The sequence below is a fragment of the Vulpes lagopus genome, chromosome 8, assembly GCF_018345385.1.
Source record: "Vulpes lagopus strain Blue_001 chromosome 8, ASM1834538v1, whole genome shotgun sequence".
Taxonomy (NCBI): domain Eukaryota; kingdom Metazoa; phylum Chordata; class Mammalia; order Carnivora; family Canidae; genus Vulpes; species Vulpes lagopus.
The window spans coordinates 31,101,685-31,122,580 of record NC_054831.1 but is presented as its reverse complement, the minus strand read 5'-3'; the positions used below and the strand labels follow the sequence as shown (position 1 = coordinate 31,122,580).

General features: G+C 34.1%; 1 protein-coding gene across 1 annotated transcript in view; it reads right to left on the bottom strand.

Annotated features, from left to right (window-relative positions):
- The window catches only part of NEK1 (NIMA related kinase 1), a 234,607-nt gene that overhangs the window by 105,516 nt on the left and 108,195 nt on the right, over positions 1-20,896 (bottom strand). Inside the window, exons 23-24 of the mRNA XM_041767197.1 lie at positions 1,293-1,376; positions 785-868 (exon numbers count right to left, since the gene is read on the bottom strand). Coding sequence (XP_041623131.1) covers positions 785-868; positions 1,293-1,376 — 168 coding nt within the window. The remainder of the gene's footprint in view (positions 1-784; positions 869-1,292; positions 1,377-20,896) is intronic.

The following is a 20,896-nucleotide window of genomic DNA, read 5'->3' as shown; positions in this document are numbered from 1 at the left end:
GTGCAGAGCTCTGTGGAAGATAATATGAATAAACTTACACTTAAAAATATAAAATGGTAAATTGTTCAACACTGCTAATTTTCTCTCACAGTGAGAAGTGAACTATCCACAACTACCAATTCTTATGGACAATGAATGGGAAGAAAAACAAAAATAAAATGATACAAAATGGCCATGTGTATTACTTACAGTTTCCTCTCAGAATTCCTCTGGAAAAATGCTCTTATCAATTTTAAATCCCATGTATAAAATTTATTTTATTTCTAAGTATAGTTTTCTGATTTTTGACTTTGACTCCATCAGATTCTGTTAGTGGCATAGTATTATTTTATTTTTTTTTAAAAAAAAGGTTTTGTTTATTTGAGGGAGAGAGAGTGTTTGAGTGTACAAGTGAGGGGAGGGGCAGAAGGAGAGGGAGAAACAAACTCCTTACTGAGCGGGGAGTCTGATGTGGGGCTCTATCCCAGGACCACCAGATCATGACCTGAGCTAAAGGCAGATGCTTTTGAAGCCACTCAGGTGCCCCAGTAGCACAGCAATTTTAATCTTAATCTATTATAATGTCATTCAATTACTTTTTTAAAAATTATTTTCCGGGATGCCTGGGTGGCTTAGCAGTTGAGTGTCTGCCTTCAGCTCAGGACGTGATCCAAGGATCTGGAATCGAGTCCCACATTGGGCTCCCCATGGGGAGCCTGCTTCTCCCTCTGCCTATGTCTCTGCCTCTCTCTGTCTCTCATCAATCAATAAATAAATATTTTTAAAAAATTACTTTTCAACCTGCCTTTTCACCACGAAGTTTGGCTCTAATCTGTTGGCGTTCATTGAAATTCTGCAGTCTTATTTGCCTCAGTCTTGCCAGATAAACCTACAAGGAGAGAAAAAAACACATATTTTAATTTAAAGAAAAAAATTATCAGCATTTTTACTGCTTAATTTTTAAATTAAAGAAAAGTGTTAATCTGAATACAAGAAATAAAAGTTTCAAAATCTGGTTAATGGAAAGTGTGATATTAGCTTTCAAGTGTTTAATTTAGAACAACTTATTTCTGAAAAGAAATACATTATAAATTTTTAATTTTATCAAAAGAAAAGAAATTGAACTCAGAATACTGAATATCAGTTATGGGGCAAAATTATGACACAGCATGTCAGTCAAATTATATTAACAGGTCCCTCTAGACCTACAAAATCCTTAAATAATTGTTAAGAATTTAAACCATGCAAGAAAGGAAGGCAATAAACTCAAAAATGGCTATGTGACGGAGGTAGCGAACATGCGGGAAGCATACCTCTTCCTCTTTGTTTCTTGGCTTCCCTCCTCTTGAAGAGCTGGACCTGCCTCCATACATAGCTGCCAGGTTTTGCAGGATTCCCTGTTCATCATTTAATGTACTAAGTTTAAAGAATGACTAAGGCTACATTAGCATCTTACCTAGGAATATCCAGGTGCCACTCAATTTTGTTTGGCAAATACTGATCATTTCTAGCTGATAAACTTAGATAGACCCTAGAATTTTCCTATATCGATATAACCAATACATTCATTGAGAACAGAAGGAAGCAATTAAACCCCATACATAATTATTCAAAACAGAGACCAGCTATGTTTTTATTAGTCATCTAAAACTGCTTTGAGGTTAGCTAAATTCCAAATCAAAAGCTTTGTTCTGCCAATCATTTCTACACATTTGTTTACATACTCAATACACAGACACAGTATTAAATATTTGAGCTCATACTCTACATTCAAGCATGTCCTGTTACTATACTGCAAGTGATAATATTCAATAACAAGTGTATCATTTTTAACCATAGTTGATTATAAACATGGAATTATGTCATTAGAAATTATTTTTTTAAGATTTTTTTTTTTTTAATTCGTGAGAGACACACAGAGAGAGAAAGAGAAACACAGGCAGAGGGAGAAGCAAGCTCCATGCAGGAAGCCTGATGTGGGACACGATCCCGGGTCTCCAGGATCACATCCTGGGCTGCAGGCGGCACTAAACCGCTGCGCACCGGGGCTACCTGTCTTTAGAAATTATTAATATGCTTTGAAAAAGTATCATGTTGTCAAACTATCCATCTTCTCTTCCTTCAGCACACAACTATGCTGTAAGATTCTTTTCTTTAAAAAATCCTGTGTCTAATTTCTCTAGCTAATGCTTTTTAAGATTTTTTTAAAAATTTATTTGAGAGAGGAAGAGAGAACATGAGAAAGAGATCACAAGCAGGTGGGAAGGGCAGAGGGAAAAGCAGATTCCCTGCTGAGCAGGGAGCCCAATGAAGGACTCCACCCCAGGCCTGGGACCCTGACCTGAGCCACCCAGGCACCTTAATGTCTTTTTATCAGTGTGTTGAAAGCATACTTTTTATATTCATGACCTCTTCCTATTTGTTTTTTTTTTTTTTTCCTATTTACTTTCTAACCACAATCTGGTTTCTGATTCCACTAAGACTGAAAAATTTTAAGGTTACCACTGACTTCTTAGTTCACAATTCAAATGGACCCTTTTGAATAAACCTTGCAATTAGTATTTCCACTGGAAATTATCTTGACTGAATCCATGTAAATATTTTTTCTTTCATAAAAACATATGTTCACTGTAGAAAACTTTTAAATGATTTACAACTGAACCACCGACACCCCTAAAGTCGAAGGTTATTCTCTTCCACCTATATATATAAATACATACAGATTTTATCTTTACAAAACTGGAATTTTACTATAGTTATTCTGGTTTTACTTTAACCAGCATATTAATTAATTTTAATATTCTGAGTTTCTTCTCACATTTAATATCCTTAAAAACGTTTTTTTCTTAAAAACATTATTCTTAATTGACCATATAGTATTCATAATATTCCACCAAATATGTTCTATAATTCACACATTAAAAATACCTCTCTTCTCTTTCATATTTATAACAGCACTCTCTCCTGGGTTCTTCCAATCAAGCTTCACTATTTTTCACATGCTTTTCTTTTCCTTGGCTCATCACTAATGTCAATATTTTGTAAAGATTCATTCTTTGGTCCTCCTTCTCTTCTCATTCCAGGCTTTAACATATGCTGCCAATTCCCAAATCTCAATCAACCTTGTAGCCCTTTCTTTTTTGAACATCTACGTGTATTCAACTGACATCTGGACAACTCCATTTTTTATGTAGCAAAACTACTTCAATTTATAAACCTGACTTCATCATTCTTTTTACTACATGATCTTATTCCTAGGTCAGTTACTGATCACAATCAGCCACCCAAGTCAGCAAGCTGGGAGTTATCTTTGCCTCTTTCTCTATTCTGCCAAATACAAATGACTGTCAAATTACCAATCCACCTCCTGCTAACTCTCTAACTATCCCTTTAATTTCTACCTTAGCTCACATTCTCTTGACTTCTGGACTTCCAAGAGTTTCCTAATTTGTCATTATATCTCTCAGTCTATTCTATACTCCAGTCTATTCTCTGTAATACAGAGTAAAATTTTTAACAGCCTCTTTCACATCAAAGACCACATAAATCTTTCAATGTTCCCATTAGCTTCATAATATAATCCACATTCTATTCTGTTGCATGGCAGAGAAGGCCATTTGTGACCTAGCCATACCTATTCTCATCTCTGCCAGTGGTTATCATTTTAGCCATGATAACTACTTGTGGTTTATAAACTATCCAATGATTCACTCATTTTCTTAATTCTACTCATCTTCCAAAATGCAACAAACATTTCACCAATAGAGGATCATACCTCCTCGTCAATGACATTGACATGCCATACCATTTTTAATACATATCATCTGCAGCAGTGCTCATCGGTATATAATGGTGGGCATTCAGTATATTATGATGGTTAAAAACATGAACTATGATAGACTCAAATTCTGTCAGTTCACACATTTGTCAATGTCATCTAACCACTGCTGACCTACAGCAAAATACCTTAAAATTGCTGTAAGCTTGGGCATAATAATACAACCTACTTCATGCATATGCCAGAGCAAAAAGTATTATTATATAAATGTGCTCTGTCTTTTCTTTGAGCCTGACAAAAGACTACTGCCCACTCAGTTTCTTCCCTTCTTCAAAAGGATCTTGGCATTAGCTTATCAGTTACCTGAGCTTTTGAGATAGGAGTTAGAGAGTGGGAAGGTGAAGTAAAACAAGAAATAGGCAGGGTTGGGCAAAGATATGAGTGAATTCTGAGAAGATGAATGGAAATATCTGCAATTGCAGAAGAGTGGGTGGGTGGAAGATCACTACAGATTGTAGTGCTCATTTTCATGATATTTGAGAACTTTAAGTAAAAAAATCTGAGCTACTTTGAAGCAATTTTTTTTTAACATTTTAGTTTGAAATATTATAGATTCACAGATAGGTAAAATATGTAGGGAGTTTTCATGGCCCCTTCATCCAGCCTCTCCCAATTTTTATCATCTTGCATAATTACAGTACACTATCAAAGCCAGGAAACTGATTCCAGCACTTATACATGCACATACTGTGTATTCATGCAATGTTGTGACACATATAACTTTATGTGACCACTACCATAATCAAGATACTCAATTGTACCGTTACTATATACTTCACAGCCATATTCACTATTCCCATACCTAACACACACCTATCAACTACTAATATGTTCTCCATCAATATATTCACAAAATTTACATATTGAAATCATACAGTACCATTTGAGATGGACTGTTTTTACTTGGTATTATTCCTTGCAGTCCATTCAAGGTATTGGATGCATAAATTAATGGTTTGTTCCATTTTACTCCTAATTAGTATTCCATGGTATGGATATAACATAATTTGTTCATTTATTCAGTCACTGAAGGACATTTGGAGAGTTCCAACTTTTTGGCTATTAAGAATTAAAGTTGTTAAGAACATTCATGTACAAATTTCTGAATGAAAATATATTTTATTCTTGGACATATGTCCAAAAGTAGAATTACCTGTTTTTAGTATAGTAAGTCTATTTTTAGTTTTAAAGGGGATTTTCAAACTATTTTGTAGAATAGCTGTATCACTTTACATTCTTATCAGGATTGGATGACCCAGCTTCTCCATATCATATAACCAGCATTTGGTTTTTATCACTTATTAATTTTAGTCACTCTGATAGGTGTGTAGTGATACACTGTGGTTTTAATCTGGAATTCTTCCCACATAGCTAATGATGTTGAAACATCTTTCCATGAGTTTATCTGCCATTTCATCATATCTTTTCAACGAAATGTTTAGCATGGCTTTTGCTCATTTTCTAACTAGATTCTCAGTGTTTTTAATATTGAGTTTTGATGATTCTTTATATGTTCTAGATACAAGTCCTTTGCGGAATAAGGGGTTTTACAAATATTTTCTTCCTCTTAACAGGGTCTTTTGTAGAACAAAAGTTTAAATTCTGATGAAGTCAGAATTATAATGTTTTCCTTTTACAAACTGCTTTTGATGCCAAGTCTAAGAACTCTTTGCCTAGTCTGAAGTCTGAAATTTTCCCTTCTAATAGTTTTAGTTTTATGTTTTCCCCTAGAGTGCACGATCTTTTAATTATTTTGTAAGGTGTGAGGTTTAGGTCAAGGTTCTATTTTTTGCCTGTGGCTTGAAATCTAATTTCTCCAGCACTGAAAAGGCAATCCCTGTTCCATGAATTGCTTCTTTTTCAAGAATCAGTGGGATATATATGTACAGATCTATTTGTAGTTTTTCCATACTGTTCTATTAATGTATCTGTCTATCCCTCTACTAGTACTATACTGTTTTGATTACTCTAGCTGTAAGTAAGTCTTAATATAATGAAGAGTCATTCTTCCCACCTAATTCTTTAAAACTGTTTTGGCTATTTTAAGACACTTCTCTTTCATATGTATTTTAGGATAAGTTTGTTTATATCTATAAAAAATGTTCCTAAGACTTTATTCAGAATTGCATTAAACATAGATCAGTTTAAGATAACTTGCTATTTATACTACATCGAGTCTTCCAATTCATGAACATGGTATGTTCTTCAAGTATTTAGGTCTTCTTTGATTTCATCAACATTTTGTCATTTTAATTGCATAAATGCTTCATGTGTTCTTTAAAGATTTTACTTATTTATTTATTTGACAGAGAGAAAGAGTGCACAAGCAGGGGGAATGGCAGGCAGAGGGAGAGGGAGAAGCAGACTCCCCACTGAGCAAAGAGCCCAATGACGTGGTGCTTGATCACAGGACCCTGGGATCATGACCAGACCTGAAGACAGATTCTTAATCAACTGAGGCACTCAGGAGTCCCCATCATGCATGTTTTATTAAATTTTTTCATTTTTGGGAAGCAATTGTAAATGGTATATTTTTATACACTTGTTCATTGTCAATATATAGAAATTCAGTTGATTTTTATGTATTGAATCTTGTATCCTGTTAACTATAAAGAACTCATCTTAGTTCTAGGAGAGTTTTTGTAGAGTCCTTGGGATTTTCTAAGCAAATAATCATATCAACTGGAAATAGAAATCATTTTCTTCCTTCCTTCTTTTCAACTCTGTATGCCTTTTATTTCTCTTTCTTGCCTTACTGCAGTAACTAAAACTTCCAGCAAAAAATGTTGTATGTTATTCAACTGGGGAGAGCAAATGTCCTTTTGTTTTTCCCAATTGTAGAGGAAGACCATTTAGTCTTCTATCTATATGAAGTTAGATTTAAAGGTTTTTATGCCTATTATGAAGTTGAGGATGTTCCCCTCTATTTCTAGTTTACTGACAGTTTTTGTCACGCACTTTGTCAAAAGATTTCTCAATTGATATGATTATATGACTTTCTTCTTTTAACCTACTGATATAGATTACAATGATTTTCTAATATTGAAACAGGATTTGCATTTCCAGACTATATCCCACTTGGTCATGTTTGGATTAGATTATTTCTCAATAGTCCCCATTTTCAATTTCATTGATTTCTACTTTTATTGATTTCCTTCATTCTGTTTGCTTTCAGTCTATTTTTTTTTAAATTTTTTTTTATTTATTTATGATAGTCACATGCACAGAGAGAGAGAGAGAGAGAGAGAGAGAGAGAGAGGCAGAGACACAGGCAGAGGGAGAAGCAGGCTCCATGCACCGGGAGCCCGACGTGGGACTCGATCCCGGGTCTTCAGGATCGCGCCCTGGGCCAAAGGCAGGCGCCAAACCGCTGCGCCACCCAGGGATCCCCTCAGTCTATTTTTCTATTTTGTTTTGTTTCTTTCCAGTATCTTGATGTAGGTGTGTCTATTTTCATTGGGTTCTATGAATTTTTAAGTTTCCTTTTAGATTTCCTATTTGACCTCATATTAGTTTTAATGTTTTAAATTTCAATTATACATTTTGTCATCTTACTATTATAGATTTCTAGTTTGGTTCTATGATGTTCAAAGATTACACTGTACAATTCTAATTTTTTGAATTCCTTAAGGTTTATGATCCAACATATAGTCTATCTTAGTGAATGCCTCATTGCATGTAGATTCATTTCCACTGGGAAAAAAAAAGTATACTGTGCTTTTGTTTGGTAGAATGCTCTACAAGTGTAAATTAAAACTTGATAGCTTGTGATGATACTTAGCCATTCTAAATCATAGCTAATTTCTGTCTAGCAGTTCTATCAATCACTGAGAAGTGGGGTGTTGAAGTCCCCAACTATACTTGTGGTTTTTATTTATGCTTTCAGCTGTTAGCTTCTGCTTTATATATTTTGAAACTTCATTATTTGGTTTATACCCATTTAGGATTGCAATAACTTCTTATCATACTGATCCTTTTGTTATCATATAATGTCTCTGCCTCTAGCAATTTTATTTGCTCTGTTAGGAACAGATTTTTTTAAGTTCACTTTGTTTGAGAATGTCTTTATTTCCTCTTTATTCTTGTAGGACAATTTTATCAAATAAAGGATTCAGAATGACTTGAAAAACGCTATAATTTCCTTCCGTACTTCATGGTTTCATATGAGGGATCTGATATCATTCAAATTGGTGCTGCTTTTTAGGTAATATGTCATTTCTCAATATTTAAAATTTGATTTTTACTTTCAGAAATTTAATAATATTGTTTGTTGAAGATATTTTTTTATCTGAGTAGGGGGTTGCTCCGCTTCTTACATTTGTAGGTTTAGGTCCCTTGCCAAATGTAGAACATTTTCAGCAATAATTTCTTCAAATAGTTTTCTCAGTCCCACACTCTTTCTTGGTCCTCTGGGCTCCAATGATAGAAATGTTAAATTTCTTCTTATTGTTCCACAGATTAAGACTGAAAAATCTTTTTTCAGTCTTTTTTTCTCTCTGTTGCTCAGACGGAGTAAATTCAGCTGATTTTCTTCAAATTCAATAATTCTTTCTTCTGTCGTCTCCACTCTACCTATCTAGTGAATTTTAAATTTTGGTTATTATAGGGGCACCTGGATGGCTCAGTGGTTGAGCATCTGCCTTTGGCTCAGGTCGTGATCCTGGGGTCCTGGGATTGAGTCCTGCATCAGACTCCTTGTAGGGAGCCTGCTTTTCCCTCTGCCTATGTCCCTGTCTGTGTCTCTCATGAATAATAAAAATCTTTAAAAAGTTTTTTAGTTATTATATTTTCCAATTATATAATTTCCATTTGGTTAATTTTTATAACTTCTATTTCTTGATATTTTTCTTTTATTCATTCAAAAGAGTTTTAATTGCTCGCTGAAGTATTTGTTTGAAACAACTCTAAAATCTTCAGACAATTCCAGTATGTAATTCACCTTGATAACAGTGGCAGCTCAGCGGCCTTACTCAATCAGGTTGTGGTTTTCCTGGTTCTTGGTATGACAAGCGATATTTTATTATATACTGAATATTTTAGTTATTATATTAGAAAACTCTTGGGATCCCTAGGTGGCGCAGTGGTGGCCTGCCTTTGGCCCAGGGCGCGATCCTGGAGACCCGGGATCGAATCCCATGTCGGGCTCCCGGTGCATGGAGCCTGCTTCTCCCTCTGCCTATGTCTCTGCCTCTCTCTCTCTCTCTCTCTGTGTGTGACTATCATAAATAAATAAAATTTTAAAAAAAAACAAATAAATTCACAATTACTATTAAAAAAAAAGAAAACTCTTAATACCTTCAATTTTATTTTTTAAAGATTTTATTCATTCATTCATTCATTCATTCATTCATTCGAGACACAGAGAAAGAGACAAAGGGGAAAAGCAAGCTCCCTATGGGGAGACTCATATGAGACTTGATCCCAAGACCCCAGGATCACGCCCTGAGCCAGAAGCAGATACTCAACCACTGAGCCCTCCAGGCACCCCTACTTTCAATTTTAGCAGGCAGTAGCTCCATTTAGGATTAGCAGTTAGGTTCTGGCCTACTTTTGTGGGCTTCAGTTCTGATAACAGTTTGCTTTTCTGAACCCTTGTAATACTCTATTCTAATCTGCTTCACTGTTCTGATGGTTCTCTTGCTCAGCCCCTCCGGGTCTATCTTATGAGGATGAATGTGCCTCCCTGAGCCACTTGCTGTTACTAGAACATCTCCAGAGAGAGGGAGGCATATGACACTTGGCCTGGGTCTTCTTATTTTGCTTGGTGGAGGGATACAAGGGCCTTGTGACTGCTACTACTGCTATGGATAGATGGCATCACCTGCCCTAGTTGTTAAATGGAACTGAGATTGTTCAAGGCTTTGTTATCACTGATGGGTCAAACTGCCCTCCAAGTTACCTGCCCATGTTTTAGTTGTGGAATGAGGTGGGGAGCCTGAGGCTTCTGCTCTAGCAGATCCTGAGATTCCGCTTTCCTAGTAATTTGACAAGTGAGAGCAGGTGTTTGGTTTTTGTTTTTGCTTTTTGTCTATGGTGTATCTACGCTGTAGGCATGGTCAACACCCAGCCCACGTATATGAGAGATAAAAAGAAACTCCACATTGTTATTCCTTAAGTCCTAAGGTCTCTTGTTAGTTCATCTTCCTTCCAGCTTATAGAATCCTACTATAGTTGTATGTTAACTAGTTTCCAAAGTATTTAATCATATTCAAAAGGGAGGAGCACAGAAAAGAGGGTTTATGCCATCTTGTTCTGGAACTGTGCTTAAGTCACTTTTTAGTAGCTATGGTTTTTGTAATGCAGTATTACTCTATGAGAGGGAGCACCAGTATCATTAAGGTTCGACAGAGTTACATGGGACTACTATAAAGTCTATAAGAGATTGTTGATGGGTTAAACTGTATTCTTTCAACACCCATATGTTGAAGTCCTAATCCTTAATACCCAAGAATTTGAACTTACTTGGAAACAGAATCTTTATCAAGTTAAAACGATATTATTAGAGTGGATTCTAATAGAGTACAACTGATATCCTTATAAAAAAGGGAAATTTGGAGCAGACTCACATACAGGGAGAACACCATGTGAAATGAAGGCAGACATCAGAGTGATGATTCTAATGTTAAGGATTGCTGGTGATTGCAAGCCAACCACCAGGAGATAGGCAAGAGGCATGGATGATTCTACCTCACAGCCCTCAGAAGGAAACCACCCATGCTGATCTGGGACTTTCACTCTCTAGAACTGTGAGATAATAAATTTTTTATTGTTTAAACTACTGGTTTGTGGTATTTTGTTACAGCATCCCTAGAAGACTAACACAGAAATAACATATATAAAATACCTAACATAATGCCTGGCATAGTAAGTTTTCAGTAAACAGCTGCTGTTATTATTTGTTGGTTTAACTATTTACTTTATTGCTCATCTTACATTCTCTTGCTGGCACAAAACCTAAAATACCATAGTCAATAAACGTTTGTGTAATATTAAGTAAATGAATGAAAGAATGAATGAAATGTTTTAACATTTAAATGCACAATTTAAGGCATTTTTCCATTAGTATAAGTAAATATATAATGGTATAAGATGAGTTAATAAAAAGTAACATTTCTCAAGGGAAATAATTCACAAGTTACTCAACAGAAGAAAATTGATAACCAAGAAAAATTCTTGCACGTGCACCCAGAAACATGTACAAGACTGTTCAAAGCAGAACTCAAACCAAACCAAATAAATACCTAATGTCAGAAGAATTAATAATTGTGGTATATGCATACAATAGAATATTATACAACTATACTCAACTACATGAATTAATTTTAGAAAAATGTGGAATGAAAAAAAAACAACTCCCAGTCTATATAGAGTATAACTTTTAAAATTAAAACAGAATACTACATTGTGTAGGTACATATATATAAGGGGGAAAAAAGTATTTTAAAAAATTCACAGTAATGATAAATCCAAAATTTGGGGTAAGGATCACCTCTGGGAGAAGGCAGAAAAAAAGGTTAGGACAGGGGTTTGCAAAATATGGTTCACAGGCTAAATCCAGCTTACCACCTATTTTTGTATGGCCCATAAGCTAAGAATGGTTTTTCACATTTAAAAAAAATACTTTATTTATTCATTTGACAGAGAGAGACATAGCAAGCACAAGCAGGGGGAGCGGCAGGCAAAGAGAGAGGGAGAAGCAAGCTCCCCGCTGAGCAGGGAGCCCGATGTGGGGCCTGATCCAAGGACCCTAAGATCATGACCTGAGCCAAAGACACTTAACTGGCTGAGCCACCTAGGTGCCCCAACTTTTCAAATTTTTAAATGGTAGAGAAAAAAAATGAAGAGAATATTTCATGACCACAAGAAATTCAAATTTCAGTGTTCATAAATAAAGTTTTATTGGAACTTAGCAATATTCATTCATTTACAAAGTGTCTATGGCTACGTTTGTGCTACAATGCAGTCTGTAGTTATGACAGAGGACTTATAGCTAATAAAGATTAAAATATTTATTATCTGGCCCTTTATAGAAAAACATTCACAACATACAGTTTGAACTTATTAGTGCTCTACCCTCCTGAGTATATTATTTTGCTTCATAATTCACACATATATTCTTTTCTTTGTATCAAACCTTAAATTTGAGAAAGATAATTTTTTTTTTAAAGAAATGAGAAAATTTGGGATGCCTGGGTGGCTCAGCGGTTGAGCGTCTGCCTTCAGCCCTGGGCATGATCCTGGAATCCCGGGATCGAGTCCCGCATTGGGCTTCCTGCATGGAGCCTGCTTCTCCCTCTGCCTGTGTCTCTGCGCCTCCCCCCCCTTGAATAAATAAATTAAAAAAAAAAAAAAAGAAATGAGGACATTTAAAAAATATACTTAGTACTGAAAAACTAACTTGCTATTATGATACTTTTTAACAAGAATCAGCAAACTATAATACTGAGGTCACATCTAACTTGCTCCCAGTTTTTGTAAATACAGTTTTTCTAGAACACAGCCACACCCATTTGTTTTGTAGGACACGATGTGGACTGCAAAGCCTGAAATATTTACTACTTGCCCTTTTACAGAAGTGTGCCTACCCCTGCTACAGAATTATCATGCTACAAGTTTTACCTAAATTAAATACTAATATGAGATTTAAAAAGGAACAAAGAGCATACTAAAATAGCTAAAAGCACAATCTCCAAAGTGAAACACACTGGGCTTACATCCTGACTCTGCATACAGACTACTAAAGACTCTGAGCTGGTTTCAAAATCTGTAACTTTGGAATAATAATTCCCATCCCAAAGAATTATTGTAAGGATGAGACTCTCAGTTACTTTACTTTTTACTCACATGGTTTAGAGGAAAGTAAACCATCTGGCTGAAGTCTTCCTTGTTAGTTTCCCTAACCCTTGAAAATTTCAATGACCCAAACAAGAAATATTTTGAATTCATATACAAGAATGTAAAATTATTTTGAAATCCAGTTTCCTTAAATTTCAATTCAACCTTAAAATTATTTGTGTTCCAAGTGCTTACTCATAAATAGGGACTTCAATTTCATTTTGCCACAGAAATGATGTTATAATTCAATATGATTTTCCAAAGCACTTAATAAAACATACTGAGCAAATAACTTCTAGCAGTTTCCCAATTCCAAAGGATTAATTTTTAAGACTCAGAACTTAATCTTAACTGTTCAGACTTGTTTATTTATAATGTGATTTCTAAAACTACTGGAAAACACATATTAGGTTTGAGACCTGCATCTGTTACAACCTCTTTAAAACTGCTTCTCTTCATAAGCAAAATGGAGATTTTATGAATGATTATAAGGATAAACCACAAGGTAAATGTATATATGTTTTCAAACTGTACAAATGATGACTAATAGTCATCATTTATCAGTAAAGCTGCCTTACATCACTGATGTTAATGTTTTTCTTGAAGATTAAACAAAAATTTCAGTAGTTATAACATTGAATTGAGAAGCAAAAAGAGTCACAGCCCCAATATATGCATAAATGACCACTATAAAATTGGATCCCATATATTATTCCATCCCCACTTAACACCAGGTTCTTTTTGCATTCATCACATAAAGTTCTCTTGACCAAGCTCTCCCTGATTGCTGGATGTTACACAAGATGAATGACAAAGGAAATTACAAATCTTGCCAAAGATGAAGGATTTCATAAAGATGATGACAGTGATATTATAAAATTGTTCAAATCAGATGAAAATCATCTATAAGTATGACAGGATTAGATTTAATTTTTAAGTGAATAAAAGAAAACTGCAAAGAATTATAATATTGATTCCTCAAAATATTTGGTTACTAAAGATTTAAGAAATGATATTTAGAAAACTGCCATTTATGAATAAATGGTTCTCTTTTATGTTATAATTATAAAAGTTAAAACATGAAAAATCATGAAGAGAAGCATGTATCATCTTTCATCAATTCTAATATGAATATTTTTTAACATTTTAACATCTCTGAAATGGGGTACATTTTATAGTCAAAGGCATTTTATACTCTGTAATAATCTCATCAAGTGCTGGCTAGAAATCAGTTATAACATAAATGTTTCAGCTGAGTGTGATGTCTAAATTTTGTTTTTCTTTCTTGTGATAACTGGACAACTGTATCCCCTTAAAGTTTTAATATAAAAGATCACTTACAGGCTTGCTCAAAAGGAAACATGACCCTCACTAGTTTGTTGAAAACCTTCCATTGAAAACTTTCAGCTAGGAAAACCTCCATTTAATAAGAGCAAGAAAATGCTAGCAATAAAACTTGCAGGCTGGTATTGACTCCTTGAGAGAAAATCTAAGAGGCAAAACTGGATTACCCTTTAAGAAATGCTGAAATCTCAACATACTTGGTGTCACATAAGATAGTATTATTTGAGAGAACATGAACATCAATGACCCTAATTTAAAAAAGAAATGTCAAAAAAGGAAAAGTTAAAAAAAGGAAGTCAGATTATAAATATAAAATAGATTTAAGAATGAATACCTTTTCAATTTATTTCATTCATATTTTCCTTTTTATGGATTCATAAGAATGATAGAATTAAATATAAAAGTTATTTCAAAAAATATAAAAGTTATTTCAGCAAGTATAAAATTTAACAGTTAAGTAATAAGTGTTATATCAGTTAAATTGGCAACACTTTTCTCTCTCAGTTATATGTAAATAATAATATGCCTTACAATTTTATCTTGGATTTGATAAAGTACATACTATATTCATTATATAATTCTATCAGAAAAATTACAATCCTCCCTAAATTAATTACTTTCAAATTAATATAGACTTGTAAATAAACCAAAATTTTGATAAAAATATAAGACAAAATTTTTATTTTTTACAGAAAAATAATTATACATCAAGATGGAATAAATAAAACAGCAAAAGCCATGTGATTAAACATCACACAGATGTGGGAGTAGATCCCCACATGCCTCTTGGATTTATTTCCAGGCACATATGTGTGCATGTTATTTTATTGCTTTGTTTTGTTTCAAGTTTTTATTTAAATTCTAGTTACTTAACAAAGTGTAATATTGGTTTCAGGAGAATTTAGCGATTCATACGTTATATTACGTATAACACCCAGTGCTCATATGACAAAAATTTTAAAGAAACTCTAAGAGTGCTTGAAAAGTATCATGAACAGTGGTGAAAAAAGGTTAAATAGGAAGTACTAGCAAAGGGAAAAAAAGATATAAAGAAAACCACATGGAAACATAGGAAATGAAACAACTGCCAAAATAAAAGATACCTACTTGATGGGTCAAACAAGCAGAATGACAATGAAAGGGGCAAGAGTAAGAAAACCTGAAATCAGAATAGAAATCATCCAATCTGAGCAACAGAAAAGAAACTAAAAAAATTGAACAGAGCTCCACAAACCCATGGAACGAAAACAAAGATCTAACATTCATGTCATCAGACGCCCGGAGAAGAAGAGAAAGGATGCAGTGCTAAAAAATATCTGAAGACATAATGGTTCAAAATGGCATTAGGCATAAGTCTACAAGTTCAAGAAATTGAGCAAACTACCCAAAGAATAAACCTAAAGAAATCCATGCCAGAGACAACTCACACTGCTTAAACTAAAGACAAGCAAAAGAAAATCTTAAAGCTTCCAGGGAAAAGTAAGACATTACTTATAGGAGAAGAGTAATTTGAGTCGGTGAGGATTTCCCATTAAAAACTATGGAGGACAGAAAGAAGTGAACATGTTTTCACTGTTAAAAGAAAGGAACTGTCCACACAAAATGCTACATCAGAAATAAGAGGATTTATAGCTAGCAGGAATGATCTAAATAGAACTGATAAACAAATATCTACAGATAAAAATGATTTAAGAAAACCTGAAACATTAGGAATGAAAGAACAGCAAGAGAAACGGTAAATGTTTGTGTAAATGTAACAAAGTATTCCTGTCCTCCTGAGTTCTGAAAGACATTTAAAGTTGCAAGTAATTATTACAACATTGGTTGGTAGGGATTTAAATAAATGTACGTAAATGTAATATATAAGACAATTATAGCATAACAAGAGGGGAGAAGATAAAGGGACCTACATGGTAAAAAGATTTCTACATTCCAATTGAAGTAGTAAAATGATGTTTATTATGAAAAGTATATTTTTAAACCCCTAAAAAAAAAAAAAACCCTTAGCAACCACTAAAAAGATATATGAAAGAGTCAGAGCAGAAGAGATTAGTTGAAACTGAGTAATTAATAAAAAGTGTTCAAATAACCGAAAGTCAGCAAGAAATTGGAAAAAAAAAAAAACAAAAATAGAGGGTACAAACATAAAAATAATAAAATGCTATGCAAATATCTAAACATATCAATAATTACATTAAATCCACTAGAGGTAATAATATAGTTCAATTACATTAAACACACAATTAAGAACAGGAATTGTCAGAATGGATTTTGGAAACTCCCACAAACCAACTATAGTCAGTACAAAAAATTCACCACCTCTATCATTACAGGCAAATTAAAAGGATGGAGCTAGACACACCATGCAAACATATAAAAGGATCTCAACCTCAGGAGGCAAGGCTTATGGAAGCTACTTAGAATGTGTGTGTGACATTCTTGTTAATTATTTTTGCTATAACGTCTATTTTCTTTGATATTAATATCATTCTAGTTTCTTTTGACATCCATATGTAATCCCCTCCCTCTGAGGGAGGAAATCTGTGATTTGTTTCCAATCAATAAAATATGGCAAAGGTAATAGGATGTCACTCCTATAACTGTTACATTATAGATCATTCCATAGACTGTACTTGCTCAATGAAGTAAGTAGATATGCTAGAGAAGTCCATATGGCAAAGAATTTTGGAAGGTCTCTAAGAACTGAAGGAGAACTCCAGCCAACAGCCAGCAAATAGCTGGGGCCCTCATTCACTGAGCCAGAAGAAAATGAACTGTCTTACCAACATGAATGATCTTGGAAGCGAATCCTTCCTCAACTGAGCCTCCAAATAAGAATGTAGCCCAGTCGACCTTGATTGCGGTCAAATGAGACCCTTAAGTGAAAGACCTAGCTAAGCTGTGCCCAGACTTTTAACCCACAGAAACTCTGAGATAATAAATGCTAAAGCTACTAAGTAATGGTAATTTGTTATTCTACAAAAGAAAATACAAGGAATAAAAACAGGTAACATTTTGACAAAAAGGCCAATTCACCCAATAATCCTAAAAGTACTCTTAAAAAGCTGGAAATAGAGAGGGGAGGAGGGGAAAAAAAAACTGAGAGAACTCAAAGGAGAAATGGAAAAATTCAATTATATTTGAAGATTTCAATACACCCTACTGCAGTATCAAAGAGAATATAGACAGAATTTCAGCACAGATTAAGAAATATTAAAAACACCACCAACTAACTGAATCTAATTGAAACTTATGTATACTCCACCTGACAGAAGAATACACATTATTTTCAACTGCCAGTGGAACATTCATGAAGACAGATCATATCTAGGTCAAAGTATAAATCCTAACAAATGTAAAAGGACTGAATGAAATCCTACAAAGTATGTCCTCTGACCATAATAAATAAAACTAGTAAACAGTAACTAAAAATAACAGAAAATGTCCAAACACTTGGAAATTAAACAACACATTTCTAAGTAAACCATGGGCCAAAGACAATATTGTAATATTTGAAAGAAAGTTAGAACTGAATGAAAATGAAAATACAATACAGCGAAGTTTGTGAATACAACTAAAGCAGTGGTTAGGGGGAAATTTTATAGCATACAATACCTTTAGAGAAAAAGAAAGGTCTCAATTATCTAAGCTTTGACTTTGAAAGATGAAAAAAGAGCAAAATAAACAAATCAAAGAGAAGGAAAACATCATTGTGAATGTTAATGCCAGTGAATCGAATATTTTAAAATCGTTTAGACAGTAAATTTTACATTATGTGTATTTTACCCTAATAAAAACATTTTTTTCATAGATCACAGACCTAAAGGTAAAAAGTAAAACTATAAGACTTTTTTTAAAAAAATAAAAGAACCTTTTTTATTACTGTCAGATAGGCAAAGAGTTCTCAGACAGGACACCAAAATATCCATAAACAAACAAAAAAATGACAACTTAAGACTTCATCAAAGCTAATACCTCTGCTCTGCAAAAGTATTCAGAGAATGATAGACTAACCTACAAACTAGGAGAAAATAATGGCAAATCACTTTTCCAATAAAAGGCTTGTACCCAGAAAATAACTCTCAAAGCTACATAAGAAAACAATACAAAATGGACTTCTTCCCTAAAGAGGTTTTAAAGATGACAAATAAGCTCATGAAAAGTTATTCAATGTCACACTCATTTAAAGAAATGCAAATTAAACCACAATGAGATATCCCTATACATGAACTAGATGGCTCAAATAAAAAATACTGACAATACCAAATGCTGATGAGGATGCAGAACAAGTGGAACTTTTATATACTGCTGATAAGAATGCAGGATTGTACAAGTATTTTATTTTTATTTACTTATTTTTAAAGATTATTTATTTATTCATGAGAAACACAGAGACGTGTGAGAGAGAGGCAGAGACACAGGCAGAGGGAGAAGCAGGCTCCATGCAGGGAGCCCAACATGGGACTTGATCCTGGGACTCCAGGATCATGCCCTGGGCCAAAGGCAGGGGCTAAACCGCTGAGCCACCCAGGGATCCCCTTTACAAGTATTTTAGAAAATGGTTTGACGTATTTTAAAATCAAGTCAAATATACATTTACCATATGATTCAGCAAACCCACCCCTGGATATTTACTCTAGAGAAATAAAAACTTAAATGACTCAAAAACTTGTAAATGACTGATCAAAGCAGCACTACTCATAATTACAAAAACCTGGAAAAAACCCAAATGACCCTCAATAGGCAAATGGACAAACTGTAGCACATCCATATAATAGAATACTACTCACCAATTTAAAAAAAAGGTAAAGCTACTAATTAATATATGCAACAACTTGGTTGAACATAATTAAAATAAATGAAGGAAGCCAACTGCAAAAGTTAGATACTATTATATGTACGTATACACATACATTAAAGATAAGACATTCTTAAAAAGACAAACTGAAGTAACAGAGAATAGTCAGTGGTTGCCAGGGTAGTGGGGAAAGTGTGACTATATTAAGAGATAACACAAGAAAATTTGGGGGGGGGGGGTTGACAAAATTATTCTGTAACCTGATTGTGGTGGTGATTACATGAATTTATACATGTGTTAAAATTCAAAGAACTGGAAAAGAAAAATATAGTTAATCTAACTGTATGATAATTTTAAAAACAAAAGAAATTTTTAAAAATGAGGTGCCAATGCAACACCTAGGAAATGATGACCAGAGGGCAGCTAGACAGAAGTTAGGAGAAAAGTCTGAATAACTGATACAGATAATTGAAGTCATTGGTCCCTGACTGAAAAACATGTGCACACTCCCAGGATATTATTTATCGTGAGAAAATAACCAAGGAGAGAACCCCAGAGAATATCAGCACTTAAAGACTGAGAAGATGAATCCTGTAGAAGATATTTAGAAATAATAATCAGAAGTAAAGGATAAACCAAAAGAATATGGTGCCATAGAAGGCAAGGATGAAATGCTAAAGTACTCATGAGACCAAACATCAAAGAATGGTCAAGTTCCAATATGATTATGTCATAATAAGCTGTGTATGTGAATGGAAAATTGAATAGTAGCAATAAGAGACAGCAGGTCTCTTCATTTATTTGAAGTGCCTGGCTATGAAGAGGAGGAAGACAAGATGATGACTACATAGGAATGTCAGGAACACAAATATATCTGAAGGCTAGGGAGGGTACCAGTAAAGAAGGAAAGTTCAGAAAAAGTCTGAAATAACTAATGGAATAAGGAAGGCCCTTAAGTAAACAGATGAAAGTGTGGGCTCTAAAGTCAGACTATCGAAATGTATTGTTTTTAAAGATTTTATTTATTTATTTGAGAGAGAGAGAAAGAGCATGCACACAAGTAGGGGTGGGGCAGAGGGAGAAGCAGACTCCCAAAGGAGCAGGGAGCCCGATGCACGGCTCAATCCCAGGACCCCAAGATCACAATCTGAGACAAAGGCAGACACCCGTCTGACTGAGCTACCCAGGCACCCCCAGATTAGAAACTTAAATACTTGTTCTATCATTTAGTAGCTGTAAAGCATGAGCTAATTTCTTTACACCTTAGTAGGCTATAAAATGTAAATGTAACAGAATCTGCCAAACTGTTATGAGATTAGAAATAAGAACTTAAATGACACCTAACATATAGTAAGTACCCAATATATGAGATGTTAACAATTAGTAATATTTTAATTATCAAATATGATGGAATGGGAGAGATTACTTGAACAGAGGAAGTTTTATCCTTCTCTAAGACTCTAGAGAAAACAAATATTTGGTACAATTATAAAAATATAATTTTAGGGGCAGAAAATGCGAGGCAATGTGGAGTCATAAGCCCAATTTTCTCTGTGAAATAATGAGAGATAAGGGACAAAATTATGGAAGAAAATTTCCACTGTGGACAATGGGAGCGGCTACTGAAGACAGGACTGACAGCTTGGCTGAAACCAGAGACCAAAAATTGAGCTGACGTTAATCATCAAAACTTTAATTTCCTTCAGCAATATTCAGAAGCTCAAATGTAAAAATAGTCACTAGCTAAGTTAACACATAGTAAGGAGGAATATGCCAATTCAGAAAGAAGGGCTCCCTAGGAAGGACAGGCTAACCAATTATACATGTATATAAACAATATACAGGTATGCATATAAGTTTATGAACTTAAAAGTTTGGAAACTCCATATATGTAAACAAATTATGGTGCATCTACACGATGGAATAAAAAAGAACTACTAATATACATCAATCTCAAAAAACCATTACTAAGTATTTGATAAAGTTATATAAAATCCTTACTTTTAAAAAATTTTTATTTATGTAAATGATCTCTACATACAACATGGGACTCAAATTCACGATCCTGAGATTAAGAGTCACATGCTCTTCCCACTGAGCCA